At 39.3% G+C, this 26,516-nt stretch overlaps 1 protein-coding gene, 1 long non-coding RNA gene and 1 other non-coding gene across 4 annotated transcripts in view; 2 read left to right on the top strand and 1 right to left on the bottom strand.

The window, feature by feature from the left end:
* The window catches only part of LOC129541842 (uncharacterized), a 46,378-nt gene that overhangs the window by 11,798 nt on the left and 8,064 nt on the right, over positions 1-26,516 (bottom strand). Inside the window, exons 3-5 of one of the 2 annotated variants that reach the window (XR_016037211.1) lie at positions 9,980-10,376; positions 8,630-8,772; positions 830-4,690 (exon numbers count right to left, since the gene is read on the bottom strand). This is a non-coding gene — a long non-coding RNA (uncharacterized LOC129541842). The remainder of the gene's footprint in view (positions 1-829; positions 4,691-8,629; positions 8,773-9,979; positions 10,377-26,516) is intronic. The other variant, XR_016037210.1, reaches the window with a different exon arrangement.
* LOC129541836 (guanylate-binding protein 1-like) lies at positions 2,215-15,385 on the top strand. The gene is made up of 11 exons (XM_055404141.2): positions 2,215-2,354; positions 4,400-4,599; positions 7,180-7,307; positions 8,203-8,312; positions 8,586-8,782; positions 9,386-9,628; positions 10,477-10,757; positions 11,383-11,595; positions 12,155-12,257; positions 12,500-12,693; positions 14,004-15,385. Exons 2-11 carry the CDS (start codon positions 4,410-4,412, stop codon positions 14,118-14,120), a joined length of 1,776 nt encoding a protein of 591 aa, XP_055260116.2. The 5' UTR covers positions 2,215-2,354; positions 4,400-4,409; the 3' UTR covers positions 14,121-15,385.
* On the top strand, positions 6,591-6,662 carry TRNAF-GAA (transfer RNA phenylalanine (anticodon GAA)). Its single transcript has one exon. It is a non-coding gene; the product is annotated as a tRNA-Phe (tRNA).

The raw sequence follows: 26,516 nt of genomic DNA, 5'->3' as shown, positions 1-26,516 counted from the left end.
TATTTAACCCATGTAGAACCGTCAGCACAGAGCATGGAACATGTGTGCAAAACATGGAACGCCTTTCTGCCTGTGCAGTTGGTATTAAGTTCCAGGGGCTGTGTGTTCATAATGTGTAAGATGTGTCTTTTTCCTCACTTATGGCATGCATAAATGAGGAGCCAGGTCCACTGTGTGTCCATTATTTATGGAAATTAAACCTAAAAAGGACTATGCTTCCTCTTCTAGGTTTCCTAAACTGATCCCCAATTCTGAGACACATTCCATTATACTTAAGTATCTAATAGACACTTTTCAAAATATTATTTTTTTTTTTTTTATGTAGAGAACAGAGGAAGGGGAGTGCTAACAAGAGGCACACACCAGTGTTTCCTCACATAATGCCCTGATCTGTGATTTCTGGATGTGTGGATTGTTTCAGCAAAGCATTTTCATTTTGATTAACTTAACTATTTTAACCCTATAAAGTTTTCCTTTTCTCTTCTTTTTTTTTAGCATTTCACCTCTTTTAAATTCTTTTGATCTTCTACTTTATTTGTTATTAGTCATACTTTTGCTGGGAGGTAAATATTAATATATCTATACTTCTACTAGACAAGGTATAAAAACAAAAGGAAGAGAGAAAATGAAATGTCCATACCTTACAAATCTAATTCTTTGTTGCCTAATTTCTCATTAATCTTGTATAGAATTTCTAATTGTATGATTCTGCCATCTTTAATGATTACCTTTTACTTAAAGAAAGAAAACTGGGACTGAACTAAAACCAAGTCTCTCCAGCCATCATCTCTGTTACTATACCTGGACCTAATTCATGACAAATGTGTACTTTTTACATCTCCATCCACACAGTGAAAAATATGGCTCCTGTGCCTCCTGAGTATATATATTATGGCGCAGCCACATAGAAAAAAAATGTATCTGAAACAAGAAAAATAAACTTATGAGTGCTGTGTAGCATCTACTGATCTAATGAACTATGGTCAGAGAGTTAAAAGTCATGCTAAAAGTGTTTGGAACACTCACTACAACTCTGTGGATGGATAGATGCTGGGTAAATAATCCAATGTGCTTCCACTATAGAGAGACTGAATACCTGACCAGTAGTAGTAAATGTTAGAACCCAGATTCGGACTTCAGTTTGGCAGTCAAAACTCTGCTATCTTCTTCACTGTGTTACAAAGATGAATGAATGGAATTTGGAAACACTGCTGCTGCTGCTGCTGCTAAGTCACTTCAGTCATGTCCGACTCTGTGTGACCCCATAGATGGAAGCCCACCAGGCTCCCCCGTCCCTGGGATTCTCCAGGCAAGAACACTGGAGTGGGTTGCCATTTCCTTCTCCAATGTGTGAAAGTGAAAAGTGAAAGTGAAGTCGCTCAGTTGTGTCCAATTCTTAGCGACCCCACTAGAGGGTAGTAATTAATTTGTTCTCACAGAACTATTCATATGCCCATCTCAGGTCTATCTGAATTCTCAGGAGTAGTTGTCTTTATTTATTTATTTTTTAGTCAAGATGTTTGTTATATCTTCTCTGAAAACCACTTTCAGAAAGAAACAAATTTCCTGTTAACTATATTTAAAAAAAAATTTGGAAATACCCTAACAAGCCATAATAGTACAGAAGTTAAATAAGTCATAATGCCTCCATGTAATAGAGTGATACAAGCCATTAAAAGTTATAACTTTGAAACATAGAATAATATTGAATTGTCATAATATATGATGAAAGAGAGTACAGTACAATATCATATAACCCCAGTTTTATAAAACACATAATTGTGTTATGTGTATTCATGGGAAAAAACCTAGAAGGATAGTCTGAGTGACAGGATTGAGGATGAATATTATCATTTTTTATTATTCATATAATATAAAACATATTCACTTCTATATTCAAAAAGTCTTTCTGCTATATAGTGATTGTGCTAGAGAGAGGTTATTATGAAAATTTACATGTAGACAACTTATTTTATACAACTTTGGGTTCCTGTTAAGTTTTTCTTTCTTTAAGTAAAAGGTAGACACTTTTCAAAATATTAAATGATCTCTAATATGTCTTTCAAAAAAATTAATGTGAAGGTTCTAGTTGAGAAATTACATCAAACCCATCTTCCCTCCTCCTAGGATAGCTTCCAAGAATTCCTTTTATGGTTCTTGAGTCATTGCTTTGCTCTCAGTGCTTTCAGTTTCATATTACTCTAAAGCTGTTAAAGAGGTTGCTGTTCTTCTGTCTGGTTGCTAAAGGAAAGCAAGCAAGACCTAGGATACGAGTGGGTGAAACAGAAGTCTAAACATCTAGTGAGAGACAGAGAAGTTTCAGAACCACGCCAACTAAGCTAAGAAGAAAACAGGTAAGAACTTAATTTTTTCCTTAGAGCATCTTTCTCTTCAGTGCTAAAGGAGCCCTGCTCTGGGAGAAGGAGACCATGATAAGATTAATGCAGGAATGGGAAGGGATCTGCAAGAGTTCATTAGTTTTCTAAAAACTGATCAGCATCGTATGATGCAGGGAACCCAAAGCTGGTGCCCTGTGAGGACCTAGAGGGTTTGGATGGGGAGGCAGGTAGAAGGACAAATTGGCAGCAGGGGATATGTATACTTATGGCTGATTCATGTTTATGTATGGCAGAAACCATCACAATATTGTAGAGTAATTTTCCTCCAATTAAAAATAAAATTTAAAAAAAATGACCAGCATCAAGACAGGCTGCAGCTCATCCTGACATGAGACACAAGGTCAGATGACATCCTGGTGTTATCAAGTGGCAGCCTGTCCTGGGTCATGACTGTGCTTGTACTTGATTAGCTTATTGGGCTAATTTAATAGTTTGAAATGAATTAGTATTGCCCTTCTCTTTGCTGATGTCTGTGTTGAGCAGGGCACAGCTATATTACCAACGTCTTTATTATATTTGTTCAATACTTATTTGACTGCAGCTAAGAAACTGACAGGGTGACAAATATGTTATTTTCATGAGAAGAAATAATTCTAAATGAAATGTAGTGGTAACAGCCACCTAACACTCTGAAGACAGAGAAAAACCTGAAAATCAGAGTGAAAGATAATACAGATTCATGAAGATTTGTTTCAAAGTGGACTTCTTACTTTAGAAATACCACAGGTTTCACTACATTCAATTTCTTGGTGCCAACTCGAGCATGTCTTACACCTTAGGAGTGGAATTCAACCCCACTATTTTACTAAAAAGCTTCCTCTTTAAAGACTCTATGATGATGCTAAAGGCACCATCATTGTTTACTTTGCCCTCTCTGGGCTCTCAAGGAGTTATGACCTTGCCTTCTAGAAATTCTTCCGCTGACTTCCTTGACTTGGCGCTAGCTCCATTTATCACCTACCCTCTGACAGCTCTCTCCTTTTCAGCTTCCCCTCCCTTTTTGCCTCCCCATCCCTCTCTTCTTACTCCTAGCCCTCTTCCTTCTCTTCCTGCTTCACTTCTCTTCTACAACATGGGGAAAAAGAACAAAAGAGAAAACTTAGAATTGTATGGCCGGAAATATAGCTATTTCATTTCAACAACTTTCTTCTCTAGCTCTCCTGATATGTTTCCTGATCTTTTAATCTTTATTTCATTGTTCTTTTTTCCTTACAAACACACAAAAAATATATATACAAACAATTTTCAGCAACATGCAGTATTTGCAGTTGTAAGGTTTACTCCCACATTGTTGTAGGCTATTTGTTCTGAAGGTAATAAATTTTAACTTTCAGATCCCTTGCTTCCACAAGCCCATACCAAGGTTTTGGAAGAGTCTTGAGCCATGTGTTTCACAAGGTTACATATTTTTTACAAAATTTGCTAAAGTAAGTTCCACTTGTAGATTAGCAGTGTGAGAAGTTCTGTGGACACTTATTCCAGTAGAAATAAGGATAACTAATGAGAAAAACATGCATTTCAAATCATTAGAAATTGTTCAGAGATATATATATCAAGCAATGAACATTTATTCATGAAATTCTTTATTCATAGTAAGAATTAGTGAATAAATAAATACCAAATCTCTCATACATTGCAAGTACAACAAATCTCTCTGAATCCTATTCTATTTTACATTTAATGTCTAGTATAAACTTTTAAATGAGAATCCAAAAGGAAAGATTTACATGTAAACTAAATGGAAGATTTTGTGCATGTGGGTGGCTGAATGCTGGCTGATAAGTCACTGTCATATCAATATTTTTAATGAACTACTCTGTACTTCTGTAACTTTCTAAAAGGAGGCAGATCTTTCCCTCATCTCTCTCACTGTTCACATATAACTTTTGGCCATGTTGGGGGATTCTGTGATTCCTCCTTCTGAATGCAAAATAACCTCATGAAAGCTCTTGATTTGTGTAGACTGGAAATTCTAATTCATCCCATATCTTCCCTTGCAGACAAGGAGACATGGCCTCAGAAATCAACATGTCAGGCCCAGAGTGCCTCATTGAGAACACTAATGGGCGACTGCTGGTTAATCCGAAAGCTCTGAAAATCCTCTCTGCCATCAGGCAGCCTGTTGTAGTGGTGGCTATCGTGGGCCTCTACCGCACAGGCAAATCCTACCTGATGAACAAGCTGGCCGGGAAGAACAAGGGTGAGTGACACCAGCAAAGCCGAGCCAAGTCCCTTCTGTCCACCCACTCCCAGCATGTAGCACAGTGACGTGAGGAGAGGAAGTGAGAGACCTGGGAGGAATACTGAAAGCTAACTTTCAGTCCACAGTTACGTTCATATTGTCACTATGACCTGAAAGAATCAGCTCACCACTCTTTGCACTTCACCTTAGATTCTTTTTTAAAAGCATAAATTGTTCCTTTCCTAGAAAGACTAAAGTGGTAATAAAAAATAGGTAATGTATATAACAATAAACTACAAGACTCTTACAAAGATATTCATGTAGTAAGCACATTTCCACTGATCTTTAAGATTTAAAAAAATGTTTCAATTTGTATTGTCTATTCTTTTTTCTTTTCTTTTCTTCAACTGTTGTAAGATATACATAACATAAAACTTACCACAAAATTTATCACTGTAACTGTTTTTAAAAATTCTGTGGTATTAATTCACACTGTTGTGTAAACATCACCAACATCCATCTCCATAAACTTCCTCCAACAGGAACTCTGTACCCCAATAAGCAATAATGCCCCAACCACCTTGACAACCACCCTTCTGTACTGTATATAAATTTGACTGGTCTCATACAAGAGGAATTAGACATGAGTGTCCTTTAAGGATTGGCTTATTTCACTGAGGATAATGTCTTCAAGGTCCAACAATGTTGTAGCATGTATCGAATTATCTTCCTTTCAAAGGCTGAATAATTGTATGTGATACTAATTTGTTTATCTAATCATCTAGTTGATGGACATTTGCACCGTTTCCTTGTTTTGGCTACTGTGAATAATGTTACTAAGAACATGGGTACACAAACATCTGTTGATATCCTCGCTTTCACTTCTTTTGGGTATACACCAAGAAGTGGAACTGCAGGATCATATGACAATTCTGTGCTCATTTTTTAAAGAAATGGCCATACCGTTTTCCACAGAAAAGTGAAAATGGAAGTCATTTAGCCATGTCCAACTCTTTGGGACCCCATGGACTGTAGCCTGCCAGGCTCCTCTGTCCATGGAATTCTCCAGTCAAGAATAGTGGAGTGGGTATCTGGTCCCTTCCCCAGCAAATATTCCCAACCCAAAAATCGAACCCAGGTCTCCAGCATTGCAGGCAGATTCTTTACCAGCTGAGCTACAAGGGAAGTCCCATTCTGGTGCTTACATTCTGATGGAAATGTAAAACTATACCATTTTACATTCCCACCAGAAACACACAATGGTTCTAATTTCTTCATGTTCTCATCAATACTTGTTATTTTCTGGATTTTTCATAGTGGCCATCCTGAAGGACGTAAAATAGTATTTCATTGTGTTTTTTTTTTAAAAAATTATTTAATATTACCAAATTCATTCAGTGTTAAAATTTCCAACTTTCTTATAAATATTAATTAACTTTCAGGATTCACTAGGATCTACACTAGTGCTTTTTTTGAAGTACAGTTGATTTACAATATTGTGTTAATTTCAGGTGTGTAGTAAAGTGACTCAGTTATATCTATACATGTTTCAGATTACTTTCCAATATTGGTTGTTATAATACACTGTGGTTTTGCTTTGTACATCTCTAATGACTAGGAATGTTGAGCTTGTTTTCATATGTTTATTGATCACTTGAATAATTTCTTTGGAGAAATGTATATTCAAGTCCTCTGCTCATTCATTTATTTGGGATGATCTTTAATTTGCTTATTTGTGTTGCATTGTAGGACTTCTTTATATATTCTGGATATCAATCCCTTATCAGATTTATAACTAGCAAATATTTTCTCCCATTCTGAGTTTCTCCCATGCCTAAATCTGTAGTGTCCTTTGATACACAAAAGTTTTAATTTTGATCAAATCCAATTTACGTATTTTTATTTTGCTACTTATGTTTTGGGTATCATATCCAAGAAATCATTGCCAAATCCAAAATCGTGAAGTTCTTCTGTGTGTTTTAGCTCTAATATGTAGGTCTTTAAGGGCTTCCCTGGTGGCTCAGAGGGTAAAGCATCTGCCTGAAATGCAGGAGACCTGGGTTCGATCCCTGGGTAGGGAAGATCCCCTGGAGAAGGAAATGGCAACCCACTTCAGTACTCTTGCCTGGAAAATCCCATGAAGCTTGGGCCACAGTTCATGGGTCTGGTGGGCCCCTGTTCATGGGGTCGCAAAGAGTCGGACAGGACTGAGCAACTTCACTTTCATTTTCTTGTAGGTCTTTGGTTCATTTTGGTTAATTTTTGTGGAAAGGATGATTTCTGTCTTTCACAATTCAGTGTAATGTTGACTGTCTTTTTTTAATACAATCATTTTTATTATTTACTATGTTGAGATCATTTCCTTTTATTTCTAGCTTGTTGATTGCTTTTATCATGAAAGGTATTTAATCTTTTCATGTATTCAATATTCTAATTGCACTGTTTCTCTGATTTTAAGTAAGATTAATACTTGTTGTGGTTTCAGTTCTCCTAAACTTGATTTAAGAGACGTTTTAGGACTTGTTAACTGTCATCTCAACTTCCAGAACCACCTAATATTAAAACTCTACCCTCTCTTTTCCCCATGCCCCCTTGCAGGCTTCTCTCTGGGCTCCACGGTGCAGTCTCACACAAAGGGCATCTGGATGTGGTGTGTGGCTCATCCCAAGAAGCCAAACCGTACTCTAGTTCTGCTTGATACTGAGGGTCTGGGGGATGTGGAGAAGGTAAGGAATGAGGATTCCAATTTGAACTAAGCCCCTCATGTCTGTGAATTTTCTACACTATTTAATTTTCCTTTAAATAAGACCTTCACTTAACCATGTTTTTTCATTTCTGTTTACATGCCATTAAACCAAGTTTAGCAACCAGGGGTCAGGAAATATTCATAAGGCAGAATCCTAGAAGAAGAGCATACTGGTCTGTAGACAGTGTTCTAATTAATAAAAGGCTATAATCTGAGCCATATAACCCAGATGCATAACAGTAGAACAAATAAAATCAATGTAATGAATAAAAAATTCAATGTAGTGAAAAAATAAATTCAACCTAATCTTATCCTGCAAAGAACTTTAGTTAAGGATTTAGCTTCTGAAGTGCCATACTCATGGATTTAAAAATCTGTCAGTACCTCAATGACCTTAGCAAGTTATTCTGATCTATAAAACAGATGTAATAGATATACAATTGCCTCTGATATTGTTTGGAATATTTAAAAGATAAGAAGTGGAAATTGTTAGATTAACAACAATTGTTTAATGAGATAAATACAACTATTACTGCTCCCATATTAAGACAATTGTTCTGTAAAAATAAAGAGAAAAAATTAAATTTGAATTATATTTAAGCCCTTAGAATGTCCACCTGCAATGTTTTGCAACTACCTGCCAATGATCATAAGAGTCCAGTGAGAATCAGGGTAAACCAAAAACACTAATTACAAAACTATTCAAATTTCAAGTCCTATTAACAGTCATTTTTGCTGGGATTAAGTTTCTTCCTACAGGTCATTTGTCTTAAAAAAAAAACAACTCGTTAAATGAGCATCCTTTTACTACTGCTGATCAGGAAAGTGCCATAAGAATGAAACACAGTCCTGGTAAAATATGTTCTGATTTCCAGGGTGACAACCAGAATGACTCCTGGATCTTTGCCCTAGCAATCCTCTTGAGCAGCACTTTTGTGTACAATAGTATGGGAACTATCAACCAGCAGGCCATGGATCAACTGCAGTATCCTTTTGGGATCCAAACCACATCAAAGTCAGAGGGGAGACCAAAATTTAAAAAACAACTGACTAACTATGAATCCTGGTGAAACAAACATGAGAAATACAAAAAAGAATTCAGTGGCAAGGGGAAAATCCTATAACCTACTGAAGAATTGGTGCTTGGGATACTTGGGTTAAGAACAAAGGAGAAACAAAGGTTTTGTATGTGGAACTAATATAGGATGGGGGGGGGGTACTCTTCATTCATGCCAGTTTTCCTTATTTTGCTACTCAGCTATGTGACGGAGCTGACAGATAGAATCAGGGCAAGATCCTCACCTGATGTGGATGGGGATGAGGATTCAGCTGACTTTGTGAGCTTCTTTCCAGACTTTGTATGGACACTGAGGGATTTCTCCCTCGACTTGGAAGCAGATGGACAGTCCATCACAGCAGATGAGTACCTGGAGAGTTCACTCAAGCTTAAGAAAGGTAAAGGGAACTTAGAATTGGTAAACAGATGACAAAACACTGAAAACTATTGTTCCTTAGTTTTCTATCAACAGTTGTCTTCTATTTATAGATTCTATTTCTTCTCAAGGGGTTATTACTAAGAAGTAATGCTTGTTTACTATCTGAATTAATAGATTTGGTTTTAGATTATTTTTCTCCCTGTTCTAAGAATACATTTCTTTTTCTTTCACCTTTCCCTGTGCTGTGATTAGATTGATGTCTCCATGCTTAGGGCTTGTGGTGCTGTAATTAGCCAAAGAATAGGAGTAGAATGGTCATTTATTTGAAGAAAAGAAATGCAAGCATGAACCATGCACAGTTCAGGGTGGTAAAGGATTGCCACAGGCAAATATTGTCCAATCTAGCCTGCCAGTTGGTTTTGTAAATAAGATTTTATTGGAATGATGTCATACCCATTCATTTATACTTTCTCTATGACTGCTTTTAGGCTACAATAGGAGACTTGAGTACTCAGAAAAGAGACCATCTGGCTTGCAAAGCCTAAAATATTTATTGTTTGACCCTTTACAGGAAGTGTTTGCAAGACCCTACATTAGACAAATTCCTTTTTTCTTCCTCCAGGTACCAGCCCGAAAGATAAAACTTTTAATCTGCCTCGACTCTGTATCCGAAACTTCTTCCCAAAGAAGAAATGCTTCATCTTTGATCGGCCCACTCAGAGGAAGAAATTGGGCCAGCTTGAGGAACTGTGTGACGATGAGCTGGACTCCGAATTTGTGCAACAAACTGCCGTCTTCTGTTCCTACATCTTTAGCAATTCCAAAACTAAAACTCTCTCAGGAGGCATCAAGGTGGATGGACCTCGTGAGTCCTCTTCCCAGTCTTCTCTCTCACTAAGACTAAAGGATGGTGTGATAACATCCATGTAGCTTCAAGTTTGAAAAATGCACATCTACCACTATTATCATGTTAAATTCTAGGTGGCACCAACACTTCTGATAGGTTTTATTAGTCAGACTTCATAGTTGAGAAAAGATACAAAAGGCAAAGAATAAAAGCTCTAAGAGCTGACAATTGTGCTAGTAAACTGGACCTGCCCTGTCCAACGTGGTTTTCACTAGACAAGTGTGCCTATCTAAATGTAAATGTAGCTAATAAAAAATATAGAAATTTAACATTCTGATCACATAGCTATGTCTCAAGGGCTCACACTACCTGAGGCTAGTGGCTCCCACCCTGGACAGCACACACAGAACACTTCAATCATCACAGAAGGTTCTCCTGGACAATGTTCTGCTAGAATAAACCAAAAGGAGGACTCATTTTGATTTGCTCCACAAATATGAATCCAATGTTTCCCATGGACTTACCAGGGCTGATGACACAGACTTAAATGAGAGAGATATGGTTTCTGGCCTAACAGTGCCTGCTGCTAAAGTGAATGCACTGAATGAATGCAGCTTCGCTATCTAGAAGAGAGGTTCTCAACCTTTGATATATTTATGCCACTTGAGGATCTTGCCAAAGAGGAGGGTCTAAGTCAGTCAAACTGGGACAGAGGCTGGGAGTCTGCATTTTTAGCAGGTTTTCAGATGCTGCTGAGGCACTGATGCTGTAAGACAAATGGTTGGTAATAGACATTAGAATTACACAGAATAGAAAGTTTCCTCACTCCGTCTAAAATTAACATCATCATTTGTTCTCTATTGTAGGTCTAGAGACCCTGGTGCAGACCTATGTCAATGCCATCAACAGTGGAGATCTGCCCTGCATGGAGAATGCAGTCCTGGCCTTGGCTGAGATTGAGAACTCGGCTGCAGTGAAAAAGGCCATTGCCCACTATGACCAGCAGATGCGCCAGAAGCTGCAGCTGCCCACGGAAACCCTCCAGGAGCTGCTGGACCTGCACAGGGCCAGTGAGAAAGAGGCCATTGAAGTCTTCATGAGGAGTTCCTTCAAAGATATAGACCAATTATTTCAAAAAGAGTTAGCGGTAATTTTTTTCTCAAGTTTATACAGATTAGGTTCTTAAAAAGTAAAATGATAGAAGAAATGAGATGGGTGCTTATTTTGAGAAAAGTAATTCTCATTAAGTGGTGAAAACCAATCTGTGTTATCATAGAAGAACCAGTTTTATTATGATATATCTTATTATTCACTGAAACTTTTTTCTTTCATGAATAAACAAATATTCTTCCCTATAGTTTCATTACATGCATATATAAGTAGCAGAGCTTCTAATCAAATTACATGCTCATTGTTATCAGACTCATTGGATATTTTGGCAATAAAGAAAATGTTAGTTTTAGTTATCACAAGCAGACTTACATTGAGCCACATTAATTTCATATGCAGTCACTGATCTAATGTGAAAAGCTAGAGTTTATCTCCAAAGGTGTACCATATAGCTAGTAATCACTGCTCTGACAGTCACCCCGTGGTGAAAGGGCTTTAGTAGAAAGTTAGACTCTGGAGGAAGGATATGATCCTGTTGAGTGCCTATAAGTCTGTCTAGGGGTCAGAGACTTTTTTTTTTTTTTTGAGAAGCTTTTCCAACATCAAGCTAACATCTTTTCACTCCTCTGTTTATTAACACTTCTTATTGTTTTGCATTAAAGGCCCAGCTAGAGAAAAGGCGAGATGACTTTTGTAATCAGAATCTTAAAGCATCATCAGATCGTTGCTCTGCTTTACTGAAGGATATTTTCAGTCCTCTAGAAGAAGATGTGAAACAGGGGATTTATTCGAAATCAGGGGGCTATCGCCTCTTCATTGAGAAGATGCAAGAGCTGAAGAAGAAGTATCTTCAGGAGCCCAGGAAGGGCATACAGGTAAGCAAGGTTGATACACTCTGATTCAATAAACACTACAAGGAGCCTGTTACACCAGGTATAACCTATGTGCTCATCCAAGAGTCTGCACTCAATTAACAATTGCATGATAAACTGGATTACCAGATGGATCCAGAATTTCAAATAATGTCATCATTTCTCTCTCTGCCTGTGGCTCCCCCCAGCCCCACACTTCCCTCCCTTCCATCCTCCCTCTACCCCCTTTATTCAGATCCACTTTCTCCATGATGCCTTCATTCTCCAACAAGCTCACGCCATATGGGAACACACGACCAACAGCTCCAAAATCAGAGCCCTCGGTCTAAAAGAACAGAGGATCACTATCCACATATACATCAACCTCTTATAAAGGATTCTGCTCGGGTGGGCGCCTTGTTTGGCCAGTCTGGAGCATGTGCTCAGCCCAGTGATAGGGAATCTGATCACCAGGCACACCATGGCCAAAAGGAGCAGTTCCTAGAGGGAAAGGTGGTGGGCAAACAGGAATAAGTGCTTACAGCCATTTCCTACTACTAACCCCATTTTGTCTGGGTCCCAGGCTGAGGAGATTCTTCAGGAATACTTGAAGTCCAAGGAGTCTGTGACTGATGCAATTCTACAGACAGACCAGACACTCTCAGAGAAGGAAAAGTTGATTGAAGGTGAGGAGCTAGTCAAGAGACTAGGCAGCCCTGAAAGCTCTTAAAAGTTCTAACTAACTCCGCTGGGTGAACCGAGGAGCCTCAAACTGTAGCAACAGGAGAAAAGATGTCTCTTACTTGTTAAAGTCATTTCTGAGTAGGGCACATGCAGCCAGTAGCAACAGTGATAGGTAACTGTCGATGGAAGAAAGAAGCAACTTGGTCTCCACATACATTTTTCTTTTTCCTCTCCCTCCTGACAGTGGAACGCGTCAAAGCAGAATCTGCACAGGCTGCAGCAAAAATGCTGGAGGAAATGCAAATAAAGAACCAGCAGATGATGGAACAGAAAGAAAAGAGCTATCAGGAACACGTGAAACAACTGACTGAGAAGATGGAGAGGGACAGGGCCCAGTTACTGGAAGAGCAAGAGAGGACTCTTGCTCTCAAACTGCAGGTATTTAACTGCAACACCGTGTGGTTCCTGTTACTCTGTTTTCCCGCCACACTCCCTGTTCACAAACGTGGCCCAGCAGTGAGAACTTGAAGCCCAGAAGAAGGACCTTGCATGCTTACTTGTACTTTTCAATCCCTATTTGCCTGCCTGAACTGGCCCCTATAATATCTCGCTGTTAAAAGATTTTATTTGCAGCTATGTCACACCTAGTCTTTTTTCATTATATCTGTCAATCAGTAATAGCTATTATCTGCCAGGCATTATTTTCTAAAAATGGTCTTATCCATATATCTTACTTAGTACTATATGAAGCAAAAACTGTTATGTCCCCATCACTTTGAAAATTAAAGAGAGGTTCAGATAAGACTAAATAATTTTATTAGGTCACAATGCTTGGAAAGATACCTGAACTGTCTTCACCACTTAGAGGAATCTATGATTTTTTTCCTGTCACACCTGGGATGAATTTTAGCTCTAAGGGATCCTTCACAAGTAGAAGGATTCCTTAGCTCTTACACCACTGTTTCCATCTGTTACTCCTACTTTTTTTCTGTTCCCTGCTTCTAGTATGTGTTAAGTTGGGAATTATGTGGAGAAATTCAGTATGGTCAAGTCTGGTACCCTGATATTCCCTCACCTATATTAGGCTCCCACCACCACCAAGTTGTAGAACCTTAGATCAAATTTCCTGATCTAAGATTCAGACTGCATCAGATTTTGAAAATTCTTCTTTTATTTCTATATTACATGTGTATGTGAGTGTATTTAAAAATCAAAATGCATAGATTTGAAGTCAAACATTTCATTAAGATTGCCCACAAAGCTTGCATACAATTAATGGGATAAAAAAAATTAGAAGGATAATTGAGATTCATCACCATATCAGGTGATATGAGTAAAAAATATTCCTTTTTTAAAATTTATTTTAATTGGAGGCTAATTACTTTACAATATTGTATTGGTTTCGCCATACATTGACATGAATCTGCCCTGGGTGTAGATGTGTTCCCCATCTTGAACTCGCCTCCCACCTCCCTCCCCATATCATCCCTGTGGGTCATCCCAGTGCACCAGCCCTGTATCATGCATCGAACCTGGACTGGCGATTCATTTCTTAACTCAAGAAGACTCAGGAAAAGTAATCACAGAGCTAGAAGGCTCAAGAGAAAGAATAATGAAAATTAATGATGGAGAAAATTTCAAGAAGACATTAAATATTTTTTTAAAATCTATGAAATGTGGAAAGTAGACAGAAGTTAGAGATTTTCTTAATGATACATGTTATTCAGTCTCCATTTGTACTTTTTCAGGAACAGTCCCGACTACTACAGGAAGGATTCCAAGAGAAGAACAGACGACTTCAAAATGAAATACAGAATCTCCAGAAGAAGATGAATAAGTCAAGGCAGCAATGTGTCCTAAGCTAAAGAATTAAAGAATAGAGCTTTCCTGGTAACTCTCATCAAAGGTATTACTCAAGAAGTTTAAAACTAAGAAAAGTGTCACCATAGTTGGTAATATTTAGGTTTTGCATTTTTATTACACTAAAATTTGCAGACATGCAGCACTATAATTGAAATCACGTGCATATTCCCCACAATATTGTCAAGTGTGTAACAAGATGCATTTTACCTCTGTGCCAGCACAGGAGACATCATAAACTAATACCATCAGGAGCTCCTTCTTCCAGATGACCACTAGTTAGACAAGTAGATATTGAGCAAAGTCTTAGGTCAAAGTCTTGGGACACAGTTGATCATGACTTTGACCAAATACACAAGAGGTTCCAATATCAGGGACAACCATTCTACCTTCTTAGTGAAGATAGTAAATGGTGTCCCATTGTTTCCAGACTGCACGGTCTGTCAGCAGTGATGTGATTCCTGGCCCTGGGAATGGGCAATGCTGATCCAGAATCTCTACAGAGTTTTCACAGGAAGACAGAGAAGCCCTTAGTATGGTTATAACTTGGATCATAAATAAATGGTCAAGAGAAGGAAACTTTTCCTTCTTGCTCAATTCACTCAGATTACAATTTAATGGGACTCTTTAGAACTTTAGGTGACACTAAAGATAGTAACTAACCCACTCCAGTATTCTTGCCTGGAGAATCCCATGGACGGAGAAGCCTGGTAGGCTACAGTCCACGGGGTCGCAAAGAGTCGGACACGACTGAGCGACGGAACGGAAAGATAGTAACAGGATGACAACTATACATTGTGTGTTTATAGCAATTTATAACTTGCAAAGATGAACTTAAAGTGATGACAGATAATGTGTTAGAAAACTGAGATAAACTGATTATTCAGTTCAGTTCAGTCGCTCAGTCCTGTCCGACTCTTTGCAACCCCATGAATCGCAGCACACCAGGCCTCCCTGTCCATCACCAACTCCCGGAGTTCACTCAAACTCATGTCCATTGAGTTGGTAATGCCAAATTGATTATTAGATTGTTTATAACCTTAAACTTTAGGCTATCTTTTCCCAATTCTTAAAAGTCATACTTGAAATCCTGATTATTTTTCCCCAAGAGAATATGGGTTGTTTTTTACTTCTTTTGACCAGTAAAATAAGGCTCTTGGTATTACTTAGGACTTTATCACAATTGTCAAGACTCCTAAGTATGTGGTTGAAGTTTCTTAAAGTGATGAAGAATTATTTTCAATTTGGAAATAAATTATACTTCACTGAACTTTACATTTCTGATTTTTAAGTTATTTCACAAAGAAAATAATGTTTTACTTTATATAGCCATAAATTGGAGAAGGCAATGGCACCCCACTCCAGTACTCTTGCCTGGAAAATCCCATGGACGGAGGAGCCTGGTAGGCTGCAGTCCACGGGGTCACTAAGAGTCGGACACGATTGAGCGACTTCATTTTCATGCATTGGAGAAGGAAATGGCAACCCACTCCAGTGTTTTTGCCTGGAGAATCCCAGGGACAGGGGAGCCTGGTGGGCTGCTGTCTATGGGGTCGCACAAAGTCAGACACGACTGAAGTGACTTAGCAGCAGTAGCAGCAGCCATAAAATGGCTAACTTTATTGTAAAAGTTGGTATAGTAACTATTCATGACTTTGTGAGCCATATGGTCTCTGACTCAACTGCTCAACTCTACCATAAAGCAGCCACCGATGATACATAAATGGATGGCATGGCTATGTTTCAAGAAAATACTGTTTTTAAAAACAGCTGGTACCCACGAGCCATAGTTTGCAGACCCTTGCTTTAAATAATACGAATACTAGTCAAAATTCTATGTACCTGCCTTATGTTTATTGCATTTGAATTAGCTTGTATATGTGAGGATTGTGAAAAGATCATGCAGTGCTTCAAAATACTACATAATAAGAGAAAAACAGGGATGCAGCTAATGCCACTGAATCTACATTAATAAACCTGCTTGTTCTGGATGTTTTGGGACTTTTACTCTACTGAATCCCCTTCGCTCCCATCAGGATTGAGAATGCCTCCTTCCATAATTTGGGCAAGTGCTGATAAGCAGTACTTCCTTACTCAAATTGCAACTTTATAGGAAACCACATGAGACTCAAAGCATATTAGATGCAGCATTTATATAGATAATTCTTTGTACTTTCCAAGCTGCACTGCAACAAAGGAGTAAGTCAAATACATTTTTATCACTTGAAGAGACTTCCTGATAGAAAAGAATAACTGTTCCTTCAAGATCAAATAGTTGTTTCTGTGATAATCATTTAAAAATCAGAAAATTAAAGCTAAACTAAATTATGTAACTTCTTCTCTAGAATGGTAGCAAGAGTTTCTTTTCAGTTCAGTTCAATTCAGTCACTCAGTCGTGTCTAACTCTTTGCAACCACATGAATCACAGCACGCCAGGCCTCTATGTCCATCACCAACTCCCGGAGTTCACCCAAACTAATGTCCATCAAGTCGGTGATGCCATTCAGCCATCTCATTCTCTGTCGTCCCCTTCTCCTCCTGCCCCCAATCCCTCCCAGCATCAGAGTCTTTTCCAGTGAGTCAACTCTTCGCATGAGGTGGCCAAAGTATTGCAGCTTCACCTTTAGCATCAGTCCTTCCAATGAACACCCAGGATTGATCTCCTTTAGAATGGACTGGTTGGATCTCCTTGCAGTCCAAGGGATTCTCAAGAGTCTTCTCCAGCACCACAGGTCAAAAGCATCAATTCTTCGGCAATCAGCTTTTTTCACAGTCCAACTCTCACATCCATACATGACCACTGGAAAAACCATAGCCTTGACTAGAGTTTCTTTAACAGATTCCAAATCATCTAACCTCTGGTTTAACACTTTTTCTATAATATCTCTGGGAACAAAACCCAGCTGTCTTCCCAAGGAGGCGTGTTATTTTCACCAGTGGTCCTTAATCTAGCTATGCATTAAAATAAATGTTTTAAATATAAGGATTCTCAAGCCCCTATCCATCCCCTGACTTTGTGACATAGTAGATCTGATATGGGTCATTGAGAAGTATAATGACAAAAGCACAATTCAAGGTGATACACTTTCAGTCTGCCAAAGACACCACATGTTAGAGCCCATATTTTCTGACCATTATGGGGTTTCTGTGTCAAAATTCTTTTTAGCCTAGAGAAGTATATTTTCTCTGACACATTATTATTTTTCCTTCTATGAGTTTATACAGGAAATACAAGCTTCACTTGATCTAGAGGAAGGGAACACAACATAAACTGATACTGGCAAAATATTAACAGCAGAACTCCCTGCCCTACTTTGTCCAGGATCAATAATCTATTAGGCCAATGAAAATGTATTTACTAAAACACACAAATATAAAGATTTAAGAAATATTTTGAATATTTGATATAAAAGAGATAAATAAAAAAAACATTACCACAATAAATGCATAATTTCAACAACTTAGTTTAGTTCAGTTCAGTTGCAGTCATGTCCGACTCTGCAACCCCATGGACTGCAGCTCACCTGGCTTCCCTGTCTATCACCAACTCCCGGAGCCTATTCAAACTCATGTCCATTGTATCAGTCATGCCATCCAACCATCTCATCTTCCGTTTTCCCCTTCTCCTCCCACTTTCAATCTTTCCCAGCATCAGGGTCTTTTCCAAAGAGTCAGTTCTTCTCATCAGGTGGCCAAAGTATTGGAGTTTCAGCTTCAGGATCAGTCCTTCCAATGAATATTCAGGACTAATTTCTTTAGGATTGACAAGTTGGATCTCTTTGCAGTCCAAGGGACTCTCAAGAGTCTTCTCCAACACCACATTTCAAAAGCATCAATTCTTAAGCACTCAGCTTTCTTTATAGTCCAACTCTCACATCCATTCATGACTACTAGAAAAACCACAGCTTTGACTAGATGGACCTTTGTTGATAAAGTAATGTCTCTGCTTTTTAATATGCTGTCTAGGTTGCTCATAGCTTTTCTTCCAAGGAGGAACAACTTAGTGAAACAGACTAATTTCTCAAAAAGCACCAACTACCAAAACCCACCCAAGTTGAAGTAGTTGACCTGAATAATCCTATAGCTTCTAAAGAAGTTTATTTTTATGCTAAAACCTTAAAAATTCTGATGTGATATCAGTAACACAATGAAATAGGAGATCCCAGCCCTTGCTGGGAACATTAAAAAATGCTATTGGGGCCAAAATACCTTTCTGAGACCTCCAACCAAGAATAATATGCTCCAGAATCCAGTTAAGAATTTGCAACAGCTCAGATGAGCACAGGAGATTCCCAGGTTACGCTAATGGTAAAGAATCCACCTGCCAATGCAGGAGTCATAAGAGATAAGGGTTTGATCCCTGGGTTGGGAAGATCCCCTGGAGAAGGCCATCCAGTTGATTGGCTGGGTGGATTTTTCTAGGTGCTGAGCTGTTCTGGCTTAGAAGGGAAGCTGATGTTATTAAAGGAAAACTGCTCTTCTTACCCATTTCAGAGAGACTTCTCAGTTTGAGCTCATCTGCATGATAAGTTGGTTCAGTTGTGTCCGACTCTTTGCAGTCCCATGGATAGAGGAAACTGGTGGTCTATGGTCCGTGGGGTTGCAAAGAGTCAGACACAACTGAATTGACTTAGCACACAGATGAACACCAATTAAGAAATCTCTCTGAAATGGGTAACAGGAGCAGTTTTTCTTTAATAACATCAGCCTCACCCATAAGCCAGAACAGCTCAGCACCTAGAAAAATCCACTCAGACCACAATTTTCCCCTTGGGGATAAAGAACAAGTGAAACATGCAGCCAACTTTCCTAGACTTTGCGAGTGCTGCTCAGGAAACCTACTCTTGTCTCACCTCCCTCAGAGTTCTGGGGTAACCAAGTTGGTTTTGACTCCTGGGAGACGCTAAGAACAAAGAAACAGGGGTGGGAGCTCTCATAAGTCTGCATGGCTCTGCAGGACTGAGAGAAGGCACACAATTCTGAGACTTGTCTTTCAAGACAGAGGAAAAGAAGTAGAGCTTGACCCAACCTCCTGCCATTCCCATAAATTATGTCATAGAAAAAAAGTGATTTTTTTTTTATGCTGTCATAGTAAAAAAGGAGTCAGTGGCTCTCAACAGCTGCAATGGCTCTGTAGGTAAGGAAAAGACACATGATCCAGAATCTTCTCCATCAGGTAGGAGGGAAGGAAGTGAAATTTGCACCCAAAGATTCAGCATTTCATTACAATAACCTAGGGAAAAGAAGCAGGAGGTTATGGTGGGCTGTACAGCTCTGTGGAATTGGGAGAAAGTATACAACCCTGCAATGGCAAGCCACTCCAGTACTCTTGCCTAGAAAATCCCGTGGACAGAGGAGCCTGGTAGGCTGCAGTCCGTGGGGTTGCTGCAAGTCAGACATGACTGAGCAACTTCACTTTCACTTTTCACTTTCACACATTGGAGAAGGAAATGGCAACTCACTCCAGTGTTCTTGCCTGGAGAATCCCAGGGACGGGGGAGCCTGGTGGGCTGCCGTCTATGGGGTCACACAGAGTCGGACACGACTGAAGTGACTTAGCAGCAGTAGCAGCAGCATACAACCCTGCAGTTTCTCCCCCAGGAAAGAGGGAGAGGACAGAAGTGGGTGGTATCTAACACAACAGCCTATCAGAGCTCTGCTCCAGGGAAAAGGGAAGCCAGCTTACAGGAGTTGACTGGAAAACAAGGTTCTGTGAAATAGGAGTGTATATAAGGTTGAAACTGGTAGCTTACAGTGAACAGTGTCGGATTCATGACCTCCGAAGAAGAGGTTCAGTTCAGTTCAGTTCATCACTCAGTCGAGTCCAACTCTTTTCCATCCCATGGACTGCAGCACGCCAGGCTTCCCTGTCAATCACCAACTCCTGAGGCTTGCTCAAACTATGTCCACTGAGTAGGTGATGCCATCCAGCCATCTCATCCTCTGCCGCCCCCTTCTCCTGCCTTCAATCTTTCCCAGCACCAGGGTCTTTTCCAATGAGTCAGTTCTTCACATCAGGTGGCCAAAGCATTAGAGTTTCAGCTTCAACATCAGTCCTTCCAAGGAATATTCAACTGATTTCCTTTAGGATGGACTGGTTGGATCTCCTTGAAGTCCAAGGGACTTTCAAAAGTCTTACAGTGTCTCAAGCTTATGGTGAATGGTGTCGGATTTGTGATCTCGGAAGAAGAGATGGGGAGGAGTTTACAAGAGGTGTTGGAAATATCAACTGTCTTGATTGTAGTGATGTTATCATCAGTATTTGCATATGCACAAACTCATAAAGGTTTACACATTAAATGTATGCAGCTCTCTGTAGGCCCATTATACCTCAATAAAACCGTTTAAAAACTTTTGGGAAACAATTCTATAGGTCCAGATGGTCCCTTATGAATAGTGAATTTTATCAAGAATTTAAAGAAGAAAATAACACCAATTTAAAATGGAAGAGGGAAGATTTCCAGTTCATTTTACAAAGCAGCATTATTCTGGTATCATGATCAGACAAAAACAGTTCAAAAACAAATAACTACTGACCATTAAATTCACTAAATTATATGCAAAAATCCTCAAAAAAAATTAGCAAGTCAAATCCAGTGATATATAAACATAAGGAGACTCAGTCAAGTGGGGTTTATAAAGTGAATGCAAGAGTGGTTCAAAAATAAATTAATGTAATTCTCCATATAACAGTATGAAGAAAGAAGACCACTTAATTATATAGATGCAGAAAAACCTTGACAAAACACCTGTCATGATAAAACTCCCAGCAACCTATGAGTAAAAATCAACTTCTTCAAGCTGATCAAAGGCATCTACAAAAAACCTATTGCTAACACCAGTTTAATGATGAAAAAACTGAGTGCTTGGCCCCTACTAAAGGATAAATCAAGGATGTCAATGTCTGCTCTCACCACTCTGGTTCAATGTTACACTGAAAGTTTTAGCATAATATGGCAAGAAAAGGCATTTAGATCAGAAAGAATAAAATAAAATGTCCTTATTCTCACACAAGATCATCCATATAGAGAGTCTCAGGAAATTGACCTCTTAGAACTAATAAGTGAGTTTAACAAGGTTGTAACATTCAAGATCAACACACAAAAATGTATCTTCAACTGTATTTCTATATACAAGCAATGAACACAGGAGACCAAAATTCTCCAAGCCAGGCTTCAGCAATACGTGAACCGTGAACTTTCAGATGTTCAAACTGGTTTTAGAAAAGGCATAGGAACCAGAGATCAAATTGCCAACATCTGCTGGATCATCGAAAAAGAAAGAGTTCCAGAAAAACATCTATATCTGCTTTATTGACTATGCCAAAGCCTTTGACTGTGTGGATCACAATAAACTGTGGAAAATTCTGAAAGAGATGGGAATACCAGACCACCTGACCTGCCTCTTGAGAAACCTATATGCAACTCAGGAAGCAACAGTTAGAACTGGACATGGAACAACAGTTCCAAATAGGAAAAGGAGTACATCAAGGTTGTATATTGTCACCCTGCTTATTTAACTTATACTCAGAGTACATCATGAGGAACCCTGGGCTGGAAGAAGCACAAGCTGGAATCAAGATTGCCGGGAGAAATATAAATAACCTCAGATATGCAGATGACACTACCCTTATGGCAGAAAGTGAGGAGGAACTAAAAAGCCTCTTGATGAAAGTGAAAGAAGAGAGTGAAAAAGTTGGCTTAAAGCTCAACATTCAGAAAACTAAGATCATGGCATATGGTCCCATCACTTCATGGGAAATAGATGGGGAAACAGTGTCAGACTTTAGTTTTTTGGGTTCCAAAATCACTGTGGATGCTGATTGCAGCCATGAAATTAAAAGACGCTTGCTCCTTGGAAGGAAAGTTATGACCAACCTAGATAGCATATTAAAAAGCAGAGACATTACTTTGCCAACAAAGGTCCGTTTAGTCAAGGCTATGGTTTTTCCCGTGGTCATGTATGGATGAGAGAGTTGGACTGGGAAGAAAGCTGATCGCCGAAGAATTGAGGCTTGTGAACTGTGGTGTTGGAGAAGACTCTTGAGAGTCCCTTGGACTGCAAGGAGATCCAACCAGTCCATTCTAAAGGAGATCAGTCCTGGGTGTTCATTGGAAGGACTGATGCTAAAGCTGAAACTCCAATACTTTGGCCACCTCATGCGACAAGTTGACTCACTGGAAAAGACGGTGATGCTGGGAGGGATTGGGGACAGGAGGAGACGGGGACGACAGAGAATGAGAAGGCTGGATGGCATCACCAACTTGATGGACGTGAGTTTGAGTGAACTCCGGGAGTTGGTGATGGACAGGGAAGCCTGGCGTGCTGTGATTCATGGGGTTGCAAAGAGTTGGACACGACTGAACTGAACTGAACTGATAATAGTTACCAAAAAATGAAATACTTAAGGTATAAACTAACAAAACTTGTACATGTTCTCTAAGTTGAAAACCAATTTAAAACCAAGAGATTACAGGATAGATTCCATGTCCCTAGGAGTTTTTACAATGATCCTTCCACTTACTGCAGAGTAGAAGATTTAAGACCCTTTTCTAGAGTCAGCCCTGACAAAAGCAAGTGCCTAATACTGGAGAACTAAAGTTCCAAGGAGAACTAAAAATATGTCCATTGTTGTGTTGGGATTTTACACAAATAAAAAGAGGAAAAAATATGGGTTAGAACTCAAATGCCAAATCATTTGCCTGTCGTATGCAAACACACATATCTCACTCTTCCCATCCCACTGGGAGATCCTTGACAGAGAGCCAGTCACAGAACATAAGACAGGCAAACTCACCCAGTTTTTACTGTGGAGATTTTTTCCAACCTAACTCCAAAACAATCCCTCTAGAAAGTTAGATTTATGGCCTAACTTTATTTTCTTGGGCTCCAAAATCACTGCACATGGAGACTGCAGCCATGAAATTAAAAGATGCTTGCTCCTTGGAAGAAAAGTTACGACAAACCTAGACAGCGTATTAAAAAGCAGAGACATCACTTTGCTGAGAAAGGTCTGCATAGTCACAGCTATGGTTTTTCCAGCAGTCATGTATGGATTTGAGAGTTGGACTCTAAAGAAGGCTGAGCGCTGAAGAATTGATGCTTTTGAACTGTGGTGTTGGCGAAGACTCTTTAGAGTCCCTTGGACTGCAAGGACATCAAAACAGTGAATCCTGAAGGAAATCAATCTTGACTATTCATTGGAAGAACTGATGCTGAAGCTGAAACTCCAATACTTTGGCCACCTGATGCGAAGAACTGACTCACTGGAAAAGACCCTGATACTGGGAAAGATTGAAGGCAGGAGGAGAAGGGGATTACAGAGTACAAGATGGTTCAATAGCATCACCTACTCAATGGATATGAGTTTGAGCAAGTTCTGGGAGATGGTGAAGGACAGGGAAGCCTAGCATGCTGCAGTCCATATAATCACAAAGAGTTGGACACAATTGAGTGACTGAACAGCAAAAACAAGAAAAGTTAGATGAGACTACGTGGAAAACAAGAATTGCTCAGACTAAAGGGATTCATCCCTTCAAAATATTTGTTGAGGACCTACCAGGTACATTGCCAAGGACTGCAAACACAGTTGACGTTTCTCTCTTAAGGAGCTAACAGTCTAATGGTGAATACAGGTATTAAACAAATAAATACAGGAAATTAAATACCCAGGAAATTGAGGTGAGAGCATTTCTATGATTTGGAAGGAGTTGATCTAACCAGCTACACCAAGATAACCCAGATGATGCCATAATATGTATTAACTAGGTTTCCCCTTATCAATCAACTAGTAGGAAAAAATCAAAATTGGGAGGGAGAAATAGGAAGAGAAACAAACTTAGGAAACAAAGGGTCTATCCCAGGGCCCCAAAACATAACAGTGTGTCATGAACTCAGCTTCGCTTATCTTTTTGAGGCAATTGGTGAAAAAAATGAAAAAAGCAATAAGCCCCAACTAGTGGCTGGTATTTTAAATTTTCTTCATCATATATTTTTTAGATGTATTATTTTATTTAATAGTTAACATCACTGTCATGTCTTCATCATATTTTATCACTCCTGAAACCTCTTAACTTTGTGCATATTTATTGCCTAACTCCCTCAGTAAAATATAAGCTCCAGGTGGATGGAAACTTTCCCTATTTTGTTTATTATGGAATCAGCAGGATCTAGAAGGTTGTCAAATACATAGTAAACCTTCCCATACAATAAGAATTTTTAAACACATGAACGAATATTTTATACACAGTATTTATCATCCCAACTGCATTTCTGATGTTTTTCCCTGAAAGCTTACCATTTGATTATTTAGCATCATATTGAATGTTTCCAGACTTTGATAGCCATTTGTAGCCTTGTACCATTTAGAAGTGAATCTTCTTCTTTCTCTCTACAAAGGATTTCTTCGTTATCCCTTCTTTAGAGACCTGGAGAACTAGGTGTCATTTTATGTCCTGCCATTGCTCTGGGGAACTAACTGGCATAAAGCATGATGTACTGACTTTGGACCAGCAGCATTGCCAAAAGGACACTGCACACCAGGACAGATTGAGGGGGAAAATGCAGTAGCCAGAGAAACGCTCCAGGAGCTGAGAACCTGCTGAGGACCCTTAAGAGAGGGGCCTCTGCAGGCTGAAAAGCTTCACTGTGATCCAGGAACTCCAGAGGCAAAGTCAGATGGAGAAAGGAAGAAAAACACCAAACTGAGAAGAGCAATTTCTACCAGGGTCTAACCCAGTAATACTCGTGTAGCAACATGTTCTAATACCATTAGCCGGAAGCCACACACCTAACCCATGTCTTGAAGGGCACAATATTTCTAGCAGCACAGTTTTTATTGTTACACCTTACACATGGTCCCCATGTTTTGAATGAAGTTTTTAAAATACATTTATTTCTGCCTGTGCTGGGTCTTCATTGCTGTGCACGGGCTTTCCCTAGTTGCGGAGTGCAGTTTTCTCGTTGCAGTGGCTTCCGTTGTTGCAGAGCACAGGCTCCAGGTGCACAGGCTTCAGTAGTCATGGCATTTAGGCTCAGCAGTTGTGTCACACAGGCGCAGATGCCCTGTGGCATGTGCTATCTTCCCCAACCAGGGATCAAACCTGTGTCCTCTGCATTGGCAGGCGGATTCTTAACCACTGGACCACCAGGGAAACCCTGAATGAATTTTTATTACCCAACTGATTTGTAAAGTCACAATTCATTTTTGCTTTTTAAAAATTATCCACAACTGTGAAGACTTTCTCATCCTCAGTAACCAATGTTAATAGTTGAATTGCTATAAATCCTGCCAAATGTGTATTGGAGAAGGTACACAGGTAGACAAACAAATATAAAAAATAGATTCATAGTTACGCTGGCCAATCTTTCTACTATAATTTTTGAAATGTTTAAGCTAACGTTTGTACAGCTATCATAATCTGGCCAAAAAACACTAAGTTACTGTAATAATACATATGCACACACAGAGTAATCCATTTAAAATAGCTGCATGAGACTGAAAACTAAACATAACTCTTTTTTGACACAGTTGTATACATTTAAAGCAGACAACATGGTGATTCCATATACACACACACTGTAGAATGATTAAGGAGACCAAGATAATTAACACATACATCTTCCTCACATACTTAACATAGTTAATTCTTATCTGTGTGTGTGTGTTGAAAATGCTTAAGATTTACTCTCAGTAACTTTCAAGAACATAGCTCTTTATAGCAGGAATGTGAGATAGAAAAGGTTCTAGAAACTTGCAAACTTAGACTCAGTTGTCATTTTCTCCTGGATTAGGTCCTTCCTAGCACTGCTCTAGGATTATGAGTAAAGGAAGAAGTTAGTTCTGCCTGCCTGACCCTTAGTACCTACAAGGGACAAATGCCACTTGAGAAGCATTTCCCGATAATCAGGCATTGCTAATGTCTTTCACTTTGTTCTCCTCTCTGTCACTCTATGGTCATCTGGAAGGTCCATGTAAAGTGAAGTGCCTTTGGTCAGCAAACAAGAGGGGTCAATAAATCATCACAGCAGTACTATGGCTGCATATCAGGAAACCTATATGAAAGAGTACAACAAAATTGAGGTTGATTTCTCTTTTACATCAATATAGGAGGCCCAGAGCTAGAATGGTGGCTTCATGATATTAAAGCTCAGGCTCCTTCTCGCCCACCCATTGTTCTACCATCTTCAACTTGAAGATTCCACCTGGGGGTTCAAATAGCCAACATGTCTGCACTCAAACTGTCAGAGAAACCACTAACCTAGGGATCAATATGGGTGTAGGATCCCTCAAGACATTGCCTATAAACAGCACAGAGAGCTTCCACTTATATCCTATGGCCCATCAACTACAACAGAGACTAGGAATGTGGTCTTTAAGCAAGCATCCAAATACTCTGCTG

Source organism: Moschus berezovskii, chromosome 4, assembly GCF_049115385.1.
Source record: "Moschus berezovskii isolate FMDL1 chromosome 4, NW_MosBer_1.0, whole genome shotgun sequence".
Classification (NCBI taxonomy): Eukaryota; Metazoa; Chordata; class Mammalia; order Artiodactyla; family Moschidae; genus Moschus; species Moschus berezovskii.
This window is presented reverse-complemented; position numbering and strand designations above follow the sequence as displayed.

Coding starts and splice junctions, on each gene's coding strand:
- LOC129541836 (XM_055404141.2), top strand. CDS start 4,410: ATGGCCTCAGAAATCAACATGTCAGGCCCAGAGTGCCTCATTGAGAAC. Junction 7,308..8,202: donor GTCTGGGGGATGTGGAGAAG/GTAAGGAATGAG, acceptor TCTGATTTCCAG/GGTGACAACCAGAATGACTC. Junction 11,596..12,154: donor AGCCCAGGAAGGGCATACAG/GTAAGCAAGGTT, acceptor TCTGGGTCCCAG/GCTGAGGAGATTCTTCAGGA.